Source organism: Dendropsophus ebraccatus, chromosome 11 (genome assembly GCF_027789765.1).
Source record: "Dendropsophus ebraccatus isolate aDenEbr1 chromosome 11, aDenEbr1.pat, whole genome shotgun sequence".
In the NCBI taxonomy this organism is placed as follows: Eukaryota; Metazoa; Chordata; class Amphibia; order Anura; family Hylidae; genus Dendropsophus; species Dendropsophus ebraccatus.
Window position 1 is genome coordinate 45,927,938 of NC_091464.1, and position 16,561 is coordinate 45,944,498.

The 16,561-nt window shown below is 44.1% G+C and overlaps 2 protein-coding genes across 3 annotated transcripts; one reads left to right on the forward strand and one right to left on the reverse strand.

Annotated features, from left to right (window-relative positions):
- Positions 1 to 286: 286 nt before the first annotated feature.
- On the forward strand, positions 287 to 9,076 carry IFT20 (intraflagellar transport 20). 2 transcript variants are annotated; one of them, XM_069944721.1, is made up of 5 exons: positions 287 to 374; positions 2,381 to 2,512; positions 2,935 to 3,020; positions 4,800 to 4,903; positions 7,380 to 9,076. In XM_069944721.1, exons 2-5 carry the CDS (start codon positions 2,386 to 2,388, stop codon positions 7,459 to 7,461), a joined length of 399 nt encoding a protein of 132 aa, XP_069800822.1. In that variant the 5' UTR covers positions 287 to 374; positions 2,381 to 2,385; the 3' UTR covers positions 7,462 to 9,076. The 2 variants fall into 2 exon arrangements, with proteins under 2 accessions (XP_069800822.1, XP_069800823.1); XM_069944722.1 differs by having other exon boundaries at positions 324 to 347.
- Positions 9,077 to 10,160: 1,084 nt separating this feature from the next.
- TMEM97 (transmembrane protein 97) lies at positions 10,161 to 13,611 on the reverse strand. Its single transcript, XM_069944720.1, has 3 exons — positions 13,422 to 13,611; positions 11,635 to 11,779; positions 10,161 to 10,698 (listed from the first exon to the last, which is right to left on the reverse strand). Exons 1-3 carry the CDS (start codon positions 13,539 to 13,541, stop codon positions 10,448 to 10,450), a joined length of 516 nt encoding a protein of 171 aa, XP_069800821.1. The 5' UTR covers positions 13,542 to 13,611; the 3' UTR covers positions 10,161 to 10,447.
- Positions 13,612 to 16,561: the final 2,950 nt, after the last annotated feature.

Below are 16,561 nucleotides of genomic sequence, written 5' to 3' on the forward strand. Positions count from 1 at the left end.
TCCTGCTGATATCAACCAGCGCTGTTGGTGGACATGACACTACAAGTCCCAAGGTCCTTTGCGTCACCTATACACGGGTTTTTCCTCACAAATGTTCCACCGCTGCCGTTGTGTTTTTGTGTTTTCTCTATACATACAGGGATAGCACCAGCCTCGGTTTATTTATATATTACATCACATAAGGAACGATACGTAATATGGATACATTGCCCTCAAACAAGATGGCTGCCGCGCAGTACTACTTCCGCTTCGTCTCTATGATACCAGTGAAGTGTATTCCCGGAAGTGACATCAGTAAACACTAGCCGGCTGTCTCCGTGGCAGCCGGGGTCGGATCAAGGAAGCAGGTCGGTCGCTGACAGCTGTGCGGGCAGGTAATATCGGCGTCTGGGGGCTCCGTGCTGTTATATCCGGCTCTCACCTTCTCCTACGTTACCTGGGATGGAGCTCTGTGCTGTGACTCCTTCCTTGTCACTTCTAATACCCCCTATAGCCTCTATGGGTGTGCATATCAGTAGTATCCTGGGGCTGTAGCAGAACTTCCCATAATGCCTGGGGATTTGAAGGGAAAATGCTTAGTAAACAATATGTAGTTTAATGTATGGCCATACCTTTACCAGCCCTAATATGAAGTGTGTGATGCTTGTCTTGGCTGGTAAGTGCGTAAAAATATTAATCGTTTTTCAACATTTCTGGAGTGTTAATGATTTCTAGCGCTTCAAAATTGCAAGCAAAGACATATGCACAAAACAAAAAAAGGTAAAGAAGTACTACAAAGACATTTCATAAAACAAAACAGTGTATAAAAAGCCTTAAGAAAGTGCTTGAAATACACAGTGTGACGCTATAGGCTGACCGTGAGAGCCGTGACTGTGGTGGATACAGTTGACTCTGTTCCCAGGCTTATTTGTGTACATTAGATAGGAAGCCTACACGTCTTATCTGCAGGAGCTCAGGTACCTGCGCCGGCCCTATTAGATGCCCTGTAATCTGGGTGATCGGGACTCATTTACAGAACCTCCACAAGGCTGGATCAGGTGTGCGGCCCTATTCTTCTTATTAGGGCTCATGCATGGAACTCACATGTTGTTAGGCTGTTTCAAAGGCTACCCAAACTTCCATGTGCAGATGCAAGATCAGGAGTCTGGAACCATGACCAGTTTCTAATCTAATTCCTAATTTTCTTCGTTTTTTTTAATTTTATCTGTTGCCTGTCAGTGATTGGAAACATGAAGTATTTATTTTTAGTAACTTTAATGACTGTCCTACATTTTCTGCAATGTAGAAGTATAACATGTATCAGGCTGTTTAGCTCTTTTGACGGTGCTTCCCAACCTTTTCCAACTTGGGGCACCCCTACAAAATAATGTTCTACACAATATAAAAACTGCCATTCAGTGACTCACAGGTCTTGTTTAAACCGAGACTTTCCCTTTTCCTCTCCATTCGGCCCAGACCACCATGACGATTTCTTCAAGCTACAATTCATCTTTTCAGAACCTGCCAGACAGACATTTTAGGCTCTGCACTTTTCCAGCAACTTCCTTCCCTTTCTCCCTTTTATACGCTCCCAAACTGCTGTGTACTCCCATGCAAAAATAATGCCCCCTGATGTGCCCCCTTATACTAATGATCCCCCTTGCTGTGCTCCCAAATAGTAATAATGCCCCCTAATGTGCCCCCACATAGTAATAATGCCCCCTAATGTGCCCCCACATAGTAATAATGCCCCCTAATGTGCCCCCACATAGTAATAATGCCCATGCTGTGCCCCTCATAAAAATAATGACAACTATTGTGCCCTTCATAGTAATAATATACCCCCTACTGTGCCCTTCATCATAATAATGCCCCCTCACTGTTCCCCTCAGTATTAATACCCCTCTTCCTGCTCTGCCCCTCTGTGCCCCTACCTGCTGTGCACCAATTAAAAAAAAATCCTACTCACCTAATCCGGGCTGTGTGGCTGCAGGCAGCAGCTCTGCATTTTCTTCGGGCTCCATCTTCCGAGCCACGGGGACTGATCCTCTAACAGGCGTGGAGACGTCACATAATCACGCTTGCTGGAGAGATCACGTCCAGGTGTCCCATAGCCTGCAGGTATGAAGTGTCAGCAGCCTATGGGATTGAATGTAGGAGCAGGACGCTGACAGTTCCTGCTCCTACATTCTGTTCAATTGAATGTTCTGCCCACATCAAAGTGATCGGTATATCCCTAAAAGCTGCGCGGCCCCAGCTTCTAGGGATATAAAAGTGACAGTGTCACAATTCCCACTGGGATCCCGCGGCACCCCGGTTGGGAAACGCTGTGTTAGGGCATTGTTCCGACTAATGCTCAATAGTGCTCAAATGTGGTTGTTGTGTTCTACCTTATTCACAGTAGCCATGGCTAAAGACACTCTCTCTGAAGCTGGGTTGCACTTTGATGAACTCAACAAGTTACGCATCTTGGATCCAGATGTCTCCCAGCAAACAACAGAACTGAAGGAGGAATGCAGGGAGTTTGTAGAAAGTAAGTTGTACAGTTTTGAACCTTTTTCAAAATGTTGCTTGCTGTCTGTGAATGGAAGCTACAATGTATGTAGATTAGAAAACTCTTCACTTTTTTTATCATGTACATTTTTATTATATTTTTTGCAAAAATAATATAAAATAAGTAAAAATCCCTCCCCCAAATCCTCAACCATGGTAAACGTGATGGGTAGTAGAGAAGTATAACCTAATGAGAACATGGAGCATATGCAAATGTATACATATAGTTGGAGTAAAAAACATTCAATACAGTCCGATACCCTCATCCAGATAGGGGTTAGGTTTAGCACAAAGATCCCATATGAAACATACTGTATTCCCTTCTATGTGTATTTTTCCAGCCCACTGGTACTGATACTATTATAGTTATGTAACCTATTTTAATTTTTTTTTAAATTTCAGAAATAGATGATTTTCAAAAAATAGTAGGCGGTTTAATAGAGCTCGTGGATCAGCTGTCTAAGGAAACAGAGAATGAAAAAATGAAGGTAAGATCCTATGTGACGTATGACATTAGAGTGATAACCATACTTATCCAGCTTGGAGCACTTTGTAGGTATATATGGGACCTGCTCATGAGTACTCGGTAAGCATAGACACATTTCAAAGCTTTGGCCAGAAGGGTTGCCATGCTTTGCAGCAATTCTACACTGTGTCTAAGAGAGGCTTCCCTCAATCTTATGTGTTTGTCCTGATGGGGCATATTCATGTTATGGCCACACGCCATTAATAGATGGCAGCCGAACAGTCACTCTGCTGACAGTTTTCTCTCCCATCCTTCCCATGCCATCACACCTGACCCCTATGTCAACTGACATTGTCAGGAGTCTGCCATATAGCGTTACTGTTGGCTGATTTTTGTTTAGGCTACAAACACATGCTGGATCCACAGCAGATCCGCTGCGGATCTACGGCCGGTCATTCTCAATACAAGACATCCCACTGTATGTAAGTGGACCGCCCCATTAACCCCCGCTAGCCGGAGCACACATTTACCTGCTTGGCGCTCTGGCTTGCTTTGGGGGTTCCTGGCTAGACTTCCCAGTCAGCCAATCAGCCACAGCCACTGATTTGCTGAGCGGGACGTCCAGACACCGGGAGCCCCCTAAGCAAGCCGGAGTGTGGAGTAAGTAATGTGTGCTCCGGCTAGTGGATTTCAATGCAAATTCATAGCAAAAAATCAGCTGCGGATCTGCCCTTTGTGTTTGTACCCTCAGGGTGGGTTCATACTGAGGAATTCTCGCGAATAATATCCGCGGAATTCCGTCGGCTGTCCGCGCACACGGCCGCGCGCCTTACCGCCGGCGTATTCCGCTATCCACCGAAAGGGTGGGTTCATACTGAGGAATTCTCGCGGATAATATCACTTCTTTCGGCGGATAGCGGAATACGCCGGCCCATAGAATGGTGTTTATGGAGCCGGCGGAAAGGCGCGCGGACAGCCGATGGAATTCCGCGGATATTATGCGCGAGAATTCCTCAGTATGAACCCACCCTTAAAGTGTATTGGCACCTTAAAAGAGAAGTCCGGGCACTGACTTTTTTTTTTTTTTTTCAACACTGCCAGGAAGGAGGTGTGTGAACAAAACAACATGCACTTACCTCCCCGGCTGCAGCACTGGGGTCCCCTGTCCTCCGCTCGGGAAGGGTCCCGGGACGCTTCTGTGTCTGAGTGGCATCTGGGATGTTACATGTCAGACTGAGCAGGTTGGAACGTCATCAGAAGTGGGAGGCAAGTGCATGTAGTTTTGTTTACCCACCTACTCCCCGGCAGTTTTGAAAAAAACAAAAAAAGACTGAGCACGGACTTCTCTTTTACTGATTACACCGGATGAGTAGAGGAGGTGGGGGCGTCAGTTTGTTTGGGAGAGACCTCCTCCACACTGGCAGGCCTGTCCCAGATGGGGATTCACGGGGACGGCAACCCTGAGAGCTGTTTGAAAAGTGTATGAATGCTTACCATGGAGACACCACGCCAGAGGCCGGCCAGGTCGGTGATGTCACTGCACCATGTGATTTATGCTGAAAATAGGAGAAAGAGACAAGATTGACAATAGAAGCCAATGACACACATTAAGTATATAGCAAGATCAGTTTATTAAAGGTATGTAAAAATAACTTGGAAAACCCCTTAAATAATTTTAAGACTGTTCTTTACAACTTATGATGGGATGGATTCATCTGGTGCTATCTGTGCAGCTATCTCACTTGAGAAAAATATTTTCTCTTGACTAAGACCAATGTAAATGTATTTTCTTCGCCATCAGGCCATCGGAGCTCGTAATTTGTTAAAATCGATCGCCAAGCAGAGAGAAGCACAGCAACAGCAGCTACAAGCATTGATAGCGGAGAAGAAGATGCAGCTAGAAAGGTATGGCCTCCATGCATAGGAACTCATTTAGGTTATTAATTTTGTGGTTTATGGTGGGATCTTCAAGCCTCTTAGTGTTAATGTTTATAGTCTTTCAGACGTTCACCATGGTGTGTTGGGCTTGTGCTATGAGGACAGCGGTTTAAAGACCTTTATACACAGGCTGAATATTGGGCAAATAAGTGTTCCTAGGACTTAAAAGCAAAGAATCTTTTTTGGAGTCAGGAGGCTTAGGGCCATATTAGACAGCTCAAAGATGATGGGCCTTGTTTCTTGTGGTGCCGAGATGGAAATCTCCAGCTATCTACACAGGGGTTCAGACACTTCACTTCATACATCACAGAGATATCTATGCTTAGCCGCCTTTCCCCTATGGAAATAAGCCCACAAACCTACGTGTCATAGTGTGCATGTTTTTAGTGGGGCATACCCCCCTTGCCTGACAACTATTGACTTTTCAGGTTGCATAAAGCTAAAGACCCAAAACAAAGCTCAAAGGGCAGCTCATGCATTTTGTAGTCCTGAGATAACATGGTTGGTTGCATTATCATCTGACACAACATGATAAACCCTCTAAAGAACAAATTCATAACAACCAATCACAGTGTAGCTTTTAAAGTGAATCTGTCAGTTCTGTACCACATATGGAGCTACAGACCCCAGCAGTTCAGACACAGGAATGTAAAGAAATACTGTACCTTTGCTTACTGTATTTGTTATTTGTCCATCTATAATTGAAAGAATTGTAAGAGGGAGATGTGTTTTAAAGTAAATATGTACCCACCTTTCACCCTTCCAACCCACTGGTACCATGGCTTAGCCATCTTTAATCCATGTCCTGTCCTGTGGACATTTGACTGCTGATGCTATTATTAGCTTAAAAAACATTTATTCCTGTGGCGAGGTGTCCAAGAGCCAGGGCCTAGAGCGTTTGTGCCCCAGGCTTGCGGCACCTCTCTGATCTTCCTCCCCACCCTTATCTCTAGCAACACCCACTGGGCAGGATTATCCTCTCCAGCACTGACCCAATTCAGCACATGCATTCTTTCAACCCAAAGCGGCTTTTTGCTAGAGAAAAGGAGGGCAGAAAGGAAAACTGAGAGGCGCTGCAGGCCTAGGGCACAGATGCTACAGGCCTCATTTCTTTAACAGTGTGACACCAGAATAAAAGATTTTTTTTTTTTTTAATGCAAATAACCGCACCGCCAGCTGAATGGACCCTGGGACAAGATAAGGTACCAGCACTTTGGTGGGGGTTGCGGGTGGGTACAGATTCGCTTTAAGTGTACAAATGGTGAAGACAATAATTGATAGTACAGGTTTTTTTCTTTGCTGGAGTCTGCAGCTTTGTAACTCACTGACAAATTCACTGTAAAGCTCCTTCTCCTGCAATATAGCAGGAGGAAAATGGGAGTCTAGCTGACAGCCAGGGACCTGGAGAAGACAAGTTGCTTGTAGCCCCTTGTGGCTACAGGCACTACAGGGCTTCCACGTATGTAGCATCTGTAGGGTACGGGACGTGGTAATAAGCCCTTACTATAATTTAAAAAATGTAGTCATAATTATGCAGAAAAATAATAAAACATGTTTTAAAAAACAAAACAAAAGCGATATCTAAATGAGACCTTTTGACTTTAATAATATCATTTATAGATGTTGTGGTTAAACATTGTGAAAAACCACATTCCATCACTTATCTAATGGAAAGGTAAGGTTGGACACATCTTCATCTACAAGGATATTTGTTTCAGGGTCATACAGAATTTTGTGGACAAATGTATCTCTTATTCCTTACCGTCCCTTTAAATTTTTTAGCACCCTAATGCTTTGTGAAGACAATGATAATATTTGCCTTCCTGAATAAACACATCTCCCCTGAAAACCACCCTCCAAAAAAACGTAGTCATAGAGACATTTCAAACATTTTTATCACTTGTAGTAAAGGGCATTCAGACTCCAACCAATTGTTACATCGAGCAAGTAGAAGCACTTGGCTAGACGTCTGTCCCCGTCAGTCTTCTTGTTGCAGGGGATTGAATATGTTGAAGATCTATGGCATGGGTCTCCAAACTGCAGCCCTCCAGCTGTTGTGAAACTACAACTCCCATCATGCCTGGACAGCTAAAGCTTTGGATTTGGCTGTCCAGGCATGATGGGAAATGTAGTTTTGCAACAGCTGGAGGGCCGCAGTTTGGAGACCCATGGTCTATGGGGCCAATCTCCTGCACAGAGACGGGGAGAAAAGCACTCAGAACAAGCGGAGCTTGTTTTGGCAACCAGTGGGTCTAGGCACCTAGACCCAGACTGATCAAATTTTTATCTCAAGTCAAAGGTTTTTAATTCAGTGACTAGCGGAAGATTTCTTGCTGTAGTTTCTATCATTTTACCATCCATCTGATTGAGGCTTGCAGAATCCATGCTTATGCAAATAAACAATGAGAAAAAAAGTGTTTTTTTTTTTTTTTTGTCTTTTCAGGTATCGAATAGAATATGAGGCTCTATGCAAAGTAGAAGCGGAGCAGAATGAATTCATAGACCAGTTTATCCTACAGAAGTAATGTTTGGTATATTTCCAGAAATTAGGTACAGGACACTCATTTTATATCACAGTTTTCCACAAACTCTCCTTACCAGGACATCATTATTAAAAGGCCCTTCGGACTTTATGGCTTAGAACCTAGGGAGTGATTTGCATTGATGTACATCTCTGAAAAAAACATTACATGCTGTAGGATTGATTTCACATGACCATGCGAAGCCTCCATGGCTGCGGCTTTTAATACATACTCCACTTTGGTTGCAATCCTTGCATTATCATTGGAGCCCAATGCCTGAGATAATACACCATTCACTTATATTATAAAGTACTTCAGTATTGGAATCTGTCTTATGTTAGGATTACATAGATATATATATGTCCATACTGAGGAGTGACCACTGGTGTCATAATGATTGGAGATCAGATTGAAAAAACTAATATAAAAGTCAAATAATATTTAGATGCAATATCTCAATGATCAGATCATTTCAGAATTTGGGCCAAATCAGGGTGTGTAAACTTAGCCTTACTTTAGTAACACTAAAGCTGGTCATACTTACAATTCTTAAAACAAATCTTAGAAAGTACTCATTATACTTACTGACAGCAGCTCCCTGTGTGCCGTAGAGAGCTAAAATCAGGCTACCCTTTCCAGTCTGTGCTGTCCTGCTCTATAGTGATTCTGCCCATAAGATGGCTGATCATGGAGGGGCATTTGACCATGCTCTGCCCCCAGTGTCTTTCATAGGCATATACAGGCTCAATGGTGGGACACTGCGGGGTGGGGCATGGTCACATGCTCCTCCATGTCGCCTTATCTTATGGACAGAATCACCACAGAGCAGGACAGCACAGCCTGGAGGAGTGAAGTTGGTTTTAGCTCTACGAGGTACACAGGGAGCTACTGTCACTAAATGCAGTGAAAACACTTATACTGTAGACTAACCAATTTTACTACAAAGTGGACAGCCCCTTTAATGTGGAGGGTTAAGATCTGCAGGTGTGTCACAGGCGTTAGTCATTTGCAGCCCTCTGCGTCTTCTGACCTGACAGCTGTAAGAAGCCGAGAGCTGTAATGCTGCTGCCTAATTCAGTGAGTTTATGTAATAAGTATTGAATAACATAAAAAAATTAGTCCCTGGTGAGTGCAGCATTTTACATTTTAGGAATTTAGGAATCATTGAGCCCTTGTCCAATGCTGAACACCAGTGGGGGATATTTAATAAAGTGCACATGTAATCCTGTGCTCTATTGTATAATGGTGCGCAGCCAATTGAGCGGTTGTAGACAGAAAGCATCAGTGTAAATACAGGAATATCCCAGTGTGGAGCTGGTCTGCAATACAAATCACAGCCTATAGACAAAAGTGGCGCTATTTCTGGGGGAAGGAAAGCAATCTGAAATGTGAGACAATACCTAGCTCTTGCTTATAGATCAGTTATCCTGTTTTATATATTTACATTTCAAGACAACAACAGGTTAACTCTCACAGAATCGCACAGTACATGTGTTACATGTTACAGGTCCATCAACATTACATTCCTGATTGTTCTGTATATCATTGATCTTATGATGCGTATTATTCGTAAGTGTCTATTTTATTCCTCATTTTAATATAATATAATGCTTTTGAATTGTAGCGTTCAGTTGTTTTTATGTGACAGTTAATGTCACATAACAGTGTGTACGCTTTGTGTTACTGATGCTCTTGCTTGCAGAGCATTAGCATTGCTGATATATATTCATGGAGCCATTTTACAGCAGTATTTGGCTGGGTTCACACTGCGTTTTTGCAATTCGTTTTTTTCATCCGTTTTTTTGCAAAAAACGGATGAAAAACGTTTTTCCATTGACTTCCATTGTAAAAAAAACGGATCAAAACGGATCCGTTTTTTTTTTAACGGACGCAAAAAGTGTCAGCTACGTTTTTGCGTCCGTCAAAAAAACAGATCCGTTTTTTTTTTTTTTTTACAATGGAAGTCAATGGAAAAACAGATTTTTTGCAAAAAAACGGATTGCAAAAACGCAGTGTGAACCCAGCCTTTCCCAGCTCCAGTCCCCCCCAAACAGGTCACATTTTCAGGTTTCTTAGTACTGCATAGGTGCTATAATTATGGTCAGTGCGGCAGGAATTGTAACCGGTATCCTGCCTATGGGATATCGTGGAATTGTGACCTATTGTGATTTTTTTTTTCTACTCTTTTTGTAAAAAATGACAGGAAAGTATTTTTTCTGTCATTTTTGCTAGAAACTGCAGCATGTGTGAATACAGCTCTAATAGGGCTTAACTTGGGGGGGAGCGTGTTTTGGTTGTGTTTTATAATTAAGTGCCTTACATGCATTATTTTATTTGCTTTTGTTTTATAAAATTAGAGTTGAGAACTATTTGTGTGCTTTTGTTTTGTTTGTTACTCTGTCTAAATTTCTTTTACTCTTTTATTGAGTGGGCTGGGCTCTGTCTAGGGCCAGTTTCACACAGACATAATATTGTATATACAGTACCAGGCTAAATAAAGGTAAGAGGATTAATAAAAAAAAAAAAGGTTTGATGTATGCACTGGAGTTTTGTGAAGTAGATAAAATTCCTCTTTGATGAATTATTGATGACCGTTCATCTATAACTTGCAGAATGGGGATCTATTTTATATGTACAGTATTTGTTTTTATCGACCATACATATCCCCATATATCTGATAAATAAACGAAAGGAGCCACACAAACAATTCAAGGGTCTCTACTCAGGAGCTTTGTTACAGGCTTTGTAAATGAGGGTAGCTGTTTACACAATGCATCTAATGAGGCCCTTAGCTTGGTAGAGGCTAGAATGGGTCCTTATCTATTTATAGTTCATCCTCAAACACTGACAGGACATATGTGAAGACTAGAAGTCTCCAACTAAAGAAACTTGTAAAAAAACCAAAAAATACATTAATTTGGATTTCATAATTCTCTAAAATCAGGTTGTATTAAGAAATCTTATAAAAGTGTCCTGTCTTTTACTTCGGCTACTTCCTCTTCCTCTTTTCTTCTTTGTTATATTGAGGACTGAACAACATGGTGAGCAGGATGAGAAGAGGAATCACCAAGTATGGGGCATATACAGATAATAGGGTCAGGCGCTCCTCCTGGGTTGGAGAATCCACTTGGCTTGTTTTTGGGACATCGCCAAAAAGAAGCTGGGCAAGAATGGCCAACACTGTGGTGGCTACATGAGATGAATAGACAATGGCAGGAGTTCTGATCCAGCGACATCCTCCTAAATAGAGAAAAGTAGTAGAAATAAGCCATGGGGAAATCGTGACTTGGGGTTCTTTTAAATACATTGAGGGTCTGATTACCATTTATATCATTTTATGATGAAAACTTTAGTATAGGGGATAAGACAGGATAAGGGAAAACGGCCTGACTGCTGGGATCGCAACCAATCCTAAAACAGAGGTCACTTGTTTCCGGGAGAGAATTGCACTGTGTATGGAGGGCTAGCTCTTATTTTATTCTTTAGGAGGCTTCTAAACATTGCTGGTGGTCGGTTTTCATCCCATTTATGCCCCCCCTCCCCCCCGCTGACCTGCCTCTTTTAATCATTATCAATGAAGAGTGATGGATGGAGTTGGTAGCCATGCCCCGGTGCTCCTAACAGCTTAACGGGAAGACTATTTCAGTATAAGCAGCATGGGAATGGTGCTGAGAATGATGGTAAGAGACATACCTTTATCCTCAGCGCCCCATACCCACTAGGGAGCAGGTTAGATTTGTCCCCTTAAACTAAATGCACCAGCAGCAACACAGCAAACCTCCCACAGCATAAGTGTACATAAACTATAGCTCAATGACATGCCAAAACTGCTTATTGTTCCATATGCTATGGGGTTGGCAGTACCCCCTTTTTACTATATCCGTTTATCTGTATAGCAAATAAAAGTTGATAATTGGGTTACAGTACAACATTGATATAAAAACAACATGGCCATCTTAGCTGTGTTTATCCACATAGACTTGTATTTAGAACCCTTTAAATACAGAACTAATATGAACATAAACTATACTGGTGTGAGGCCTTAGGCAAATATTACAGGTGGTGACTGTGACTTTTGCTCCCTATCCCAGCATGCAGCCTCTCAGACACAAACTGCAGCTGCATCTCCCCTCCCTCTCTAATTTACTCTAATCTGAGTGATTGGCCGATACTCACCCTTAAAGAAGGCATAGGCAGCCACAGGGAAGAACGGCAGCTGTAAGATGGCTTCACAGTATATAAAGCTCTTAAACCAGGGAGGGGGGTCCAGCATTAGATAGTCCTTAAAGGTGACACAGTACCATTTTATCAAATCCTGTAACTGAAGAAAAGAAGAGGGAAAAGCAAGTGTTAATACAATATCAGGTGTCTTCCAGACAATAGAGGACAGAAATAAGGCGGCGAAATAGTGCGCATGTCCTCTCGGAAACCTTAGCCGTTCAAGGTGGGAAGAGCTCCACATGATACGAGTCCTTAGTCCATATGCTTAACAAAGGTAAGTTCAAAAGCTGCAGATTTATTGTAGACTTTCCCAGTTCACATGTACAGGATCTGCAGCAGATTTGATGGCGCAGATTAGATTCAAAACGAATCTACAACTTCAAATCTGCTGCAGATCTTGTGAACGCACTGTAAGGCTATGTTCAGACAACGTATATTTTCGTAAACCAACAGCCATTGTTGCACATTGCAACAACGCCCGTGATTATTACAAAATATACGTTACCTTGCCGTCTGTGGGATCCCGTCCGGAGCCTATACACATAGTATACACTGCGGTCGGGATCCCTATCGGTGCCGCAAAGGACTGACATGTCAGTGTTCTGCGGACGATATTAAGTGAATAGCGGCCGCAGAGAACCCTGTCAGTGCACACTATGGAGCAAGTGGCTCTGGACGCATGCTCCATAGTGTGCTGTGGGGAGTTCTGATGCGGCCGTGCACGGATGCGATAAAGATCATCCGGCCGGTACTACAGTACTGGCCGGGATGATCTTTTGTGAGACCGGCCGTTCCGTTACTCGTACTATGTCTGAGCATAGTCTAAAGGGGTATTCTATAGGAAAAGGGATAACAAGCAGTAAGATCCCCAAATGCAGTACAGCTCCTATAAAGAATGAGTAGAACTACCTCCTTGTCTGTGGTCAGACCCCCGTCTATCAGCCTGATGGATAGGGGATACTAAGCGAAGACTGGAAAACCCTTTTAATTTTAATAGGGAAGAAAAGTTACAAATCTGCAGCATATACAATGTGTGAACATATCCTGAAAGGTAGAAGAACCATAAGAAACTGCACAGTAAATACAGGAGGAAGATGACAGATGGGGATATAGGGGATGACCTCCACCTGGTCCCACAGTCTGTCCTATCATGTCGCCATATAGTGCAATTGTTACATAACATCTCATTGTGTCACACTGGATATTCACACAGGGCAGATTTGTCACACAAACCATCTGTAACTATCCCGGCCACCCAGAAGCGTACCACAAATCCCATCCAGGCACCATTCACATTCTGGCTCTGATTTCCATTATCAGACATTTCTGCAACAAACCTGCCCAGTGTGAACACACTCTGGCCTTAGGAAGTACATTGCCCTGTCTCATTCTAGGCTGTGTTCACACCCTGCAGATTGTGGCTTCTTTATTGAAATTAAAAGAAAAATATTCAGCATGTGAACATACCCTTAAAGAGATGCAGCCTCTTCCTAGTTTTTCTTCCTTTTTAATTCCTAAAAAAGCCATCCCTGCCAACTCTCTTCCTGCCGCAATGTGTGAATGGGGCCATATACTACAGTGGGGTGAGGAGAATCTATACTGCCAATGATCGGGGACAATACACCATTACTAGGTACTGGGAAAATGCCTATATACCACAATGCACGATATATATATGTATAGTCGCCCACATAGCTGCATGTAGGTGTAGGAGCGCCCCCCCCCCCCCCCGGTATACAGACCTGCTGCGGGTACCAGCTGGCGGGGAGCAAGGCCTGCAGATCTATCACCAGGGTGATGGGAATGTGGGAGAAGAAGTAGAAGAAGAAGACCCACTCCAGCAGCCGGGTGACCGCAGCCATGACGGGAGCAGTGCAGAACAGGGGAGACTCCGAGCTGTCACCCGTCACACCAGGCAGCCAGCCCGGCCCTCGTCTAACAGTCAGCCAATCACAGCGCAGCCTGACGTCACATGACAACTGGAGGAAAAAACGAACGTGCGTGTCAAGGGTAAGAGACAATAGGCAGCAGTACAGGGTGAGGAGGGGGCGGGGCCTGTGTGTCATTACACAACGATCGTCAACTACAACTCCCAGCATGCCCCTGGATAGCGTTGGCTGTCCAAGCATGTTGGGAGTTGTAGTTGTGTAACAGCTGAGGAGCCACAGTGTTCTGTATAAGTGCTCACTAATAGCTATAGCCTTAAGCCCCGTTCACACAGAGCAAGAGGGGCGGAGGGGCTCTGTGTGAACGGGGCCTTATATTGTGAGTGTCATAATAATTTCACCTCACTGAACCAATATGGCAGCCCACAGGAGCCTTCTCTTCCACTATAACAGTCCACATTTGTATCTCTGGTATATTTCACTGCAGTTCTATGGCGTCCAATAGAAACTGCTAGGCATCTCCACACCTCAGTCATCTGCAGAGTATCACATGTCCTGTTATATATGGAAAAAGAAGCCATGGTGCAGGTGTGAACAGTCTTACCTGCCCTCCAGAGCTCTCACACTGGGATGGCAGAAAGTCAAACAATAGCAGAAACTAGTTTTGCAGTTCCAGGGAAATACATAGTGCTTGAAAAGAGCGCCCCTTTACCAGTGACTTCCCTTTAAGAGAAAATTTAATCCTGGGTGCCGTCCCTTTAAGAGAAAATTTAATCCTGGGTGCCGTCCCTTTAAAAACGTCTTAGGTCCTATCCCTTTAAGAGCAACTTGGCTCCTGTCCCTTTAAGAGCGACATGGGTCCCTTTAGGAGGAACCTGGGTCGCTTTGAAGGGAACCTGTCACCTCCCGTGCCGGGTCAGAGCCCGGCCGACCCCCGCTAGAGCCCCTTATAGTCACCTCATTCCCGAAGTCCTGCTTCTTCAGCCGGTGTGGGGACGGAGATATCACCGTGGGAAGCCCGGCGAGCGCGGCTGAGATGAGTCCGACGCTCATAGAGAATGAATGGAGCCGTCATTCTCTATGAGCGTTGGACTCATCTCAGCAGCGCGCGCTCTGGGCTTCCCACGGTGATATCTCCGTCCCGGGACAGGCTGAAGAAGCAGGAATTCAGGAATGAGGTGAGTATAAGGGGCTCTAGCGGGGGTCGGCCGGGCTCTGACCCGGCACGGGAGGTGACAGGTCCTCTTTAAAAGCGACCTGGGTCCCTTCACTCTTAAAGGAACCTAGGATTTTTCTTAAAAGGACCCAGGTCGCTCTTATAGGGACCCATTTCGCTCTTAAAAGGACCCAGGTCGCTCTTAAAGAGACCCATTTCGCTCTTAAAGGGACCCAGGTCGCTCTAGGGATATATTTCGCTCTTAAAGGGACTTAGGTCGCTCGTAAAGGGACCCATTTCGCTCTTAAAGGGACCCATTTCGCTCTTAAAAGGACCCAGGTCGCTCTTTAAGGGACATATTTTGCTCTTAAAAGGGACCCAGGTCGCTCTTTAAGGGACATATTTCGCTCTTAAAGGGACCCAGGTCACTCTTAAAGGGACCCAGGTCGCTCTTAACCTCTTAAGGACATAGGACGTACCGGTACGTCCTATGTCCTCACTTGCACTTCAAAGCGGGGCCGCGCGGCGGCCCCGCTTTGAAGTGCCGCGATCCCGGGTGCCGCGTGTAGCCCGGGACCGCCGCTATTAGCGGGCACGGTCTGATCGCCGTGCCCGCTAATTAGCTAATCGGAGGCAGCTGTCAAAGTTGACAGCTGCCTCCGATTACCGGAGGCAACGTTTCCCTGGTGTCTAGTGGGGGAGATCGCTCCTCCGGGACCTTGTCCCGGAGGAGCGATCTCCGTTACTGATGCCGGCCGGGGACGCGTCCAAGATGGCGCCGTCCTCGGCTCGGCACTCGTTTGTTTCCGGCTGCAGCAGCCGAAAGCAAACGAGTGCCGATCTCATGGATCTCTGCAGCATATCTATGCTGCAGAGATCTCAATGAGAGATCCAAGTGTATATACTAGAAGTCCCCCAGGGGGGCTTCTAGTATATGTGTAAAAAAAAAAAAAAAAAGTGTTGTTAATAGTAAAAAGCCCCCTCCCCTAATAAAAGTCTGAATCACCCCCCTTTTCCCAGGTTTTAAATAAAAGTAAACAAATAAATAAATAAATAAACATGTTTGCTATCGCCGCGTGCGTAATCGCCCGAACTATTAATTAATCACATTCCTGATCTCGTACGGTAAACGGCGTCAGCGCAAAAAAATCCCAAAGTGCAAAATTGCGCATTTTTGGTCGCATCAAATCCAGAAAAAATGTAATAAAAAGCGATCAAAAAGACGTATATGGGCAATCAAGGTACCGATAGAAAGATCACATCATGGCGCAAAAAATGACACCTCGCACAGCCCCATAGACCAAAGGATAAAAGCGCTATAAGCCTGGGAATGGAGCGATTTTAAGGAACGTATATTGGTTAACAACGGTTTGAATTTTTTACAGGCCATCAGATACAATATAAGTTATACATGTTATATATCGTTTTAATCGTAACGACTTGAGGAACATGCATAACAAGTCAGTTTTACCCCAGGGTGAATGGCGTAAAAACACATTTCCCCCAAATAAAAGAAATGCGTTTTTTTTTTCAATTTCACCACACTTCGAATTTTTTTCTGGTTTCGCAGTGTACTTTATGCAAAAATTCAGCCTGTAATTGCAAAGTACAATTAGTGACGCAAAAAATAAGGGGTCATGGGGGTTTCTAGGTGGAAAAATGCAAGTGCTATGACCTTTTAAACACAAGGAGGAAAAACCGAAAACGTAAAAACGAAAATGGGCCATGTCCTTAAAGGGTTAAAGGGATATATTTCGCTCTTAAAGGGACCCATTTCGCTCTTAAAGGGACCCAGGTTGCTCTTAAAAGGACATATTACGCTCTTAAAAGGGACCCAGGT

Excerpts from the sequence above, each read along its gene's own strand:
- IFT20 (XM_069944721.1), top strand. The coding sequence starts at position 2,386 with ATGGCTAAAGACACTCTCTCTGAAGCTGGGTTGCACTTTGATGAACTC. Across the intron at positions 2,513-2,934 it reads ATGCAGGGAGTTTGTAGAAA|AAATAGATGATTTTCAAAAA; the intron begins GTAAGTTGTACA and ends TTTAAATTTCAG. Across the intron at positions 4,904-7,379 it reads AAGAAGATGCAGCTAGAAAG|GTATCGAATAGAATATGAGG; the intron begins GTATGGCCTCCA and ends TTGTCTTTTCAG.
- TMEM97 (XM_069944720.1), bottom strand. The coding sequence starts at position 13,541 with ATGGCTGCGGTCACCCGGCTGCTGGAGTGGGTCTTCTTCTTCTACTTC. Across the intron at positions 11,780-13,421 it reads CCAGCTGGTACCCGCAGCAG|TTACAGGATTTGATAAAATG; the intron begins GTCTGTATACCG and ends TCTTTTCTTCAG. Across the intron at positions 10,699-11,634 it reads TGCCTATGCCTTCTTTAAGG|GAGGATGTCGCTGGATCAGA; the intron begins GTGAGTATCGGC and ends TTCTCTATTTAG.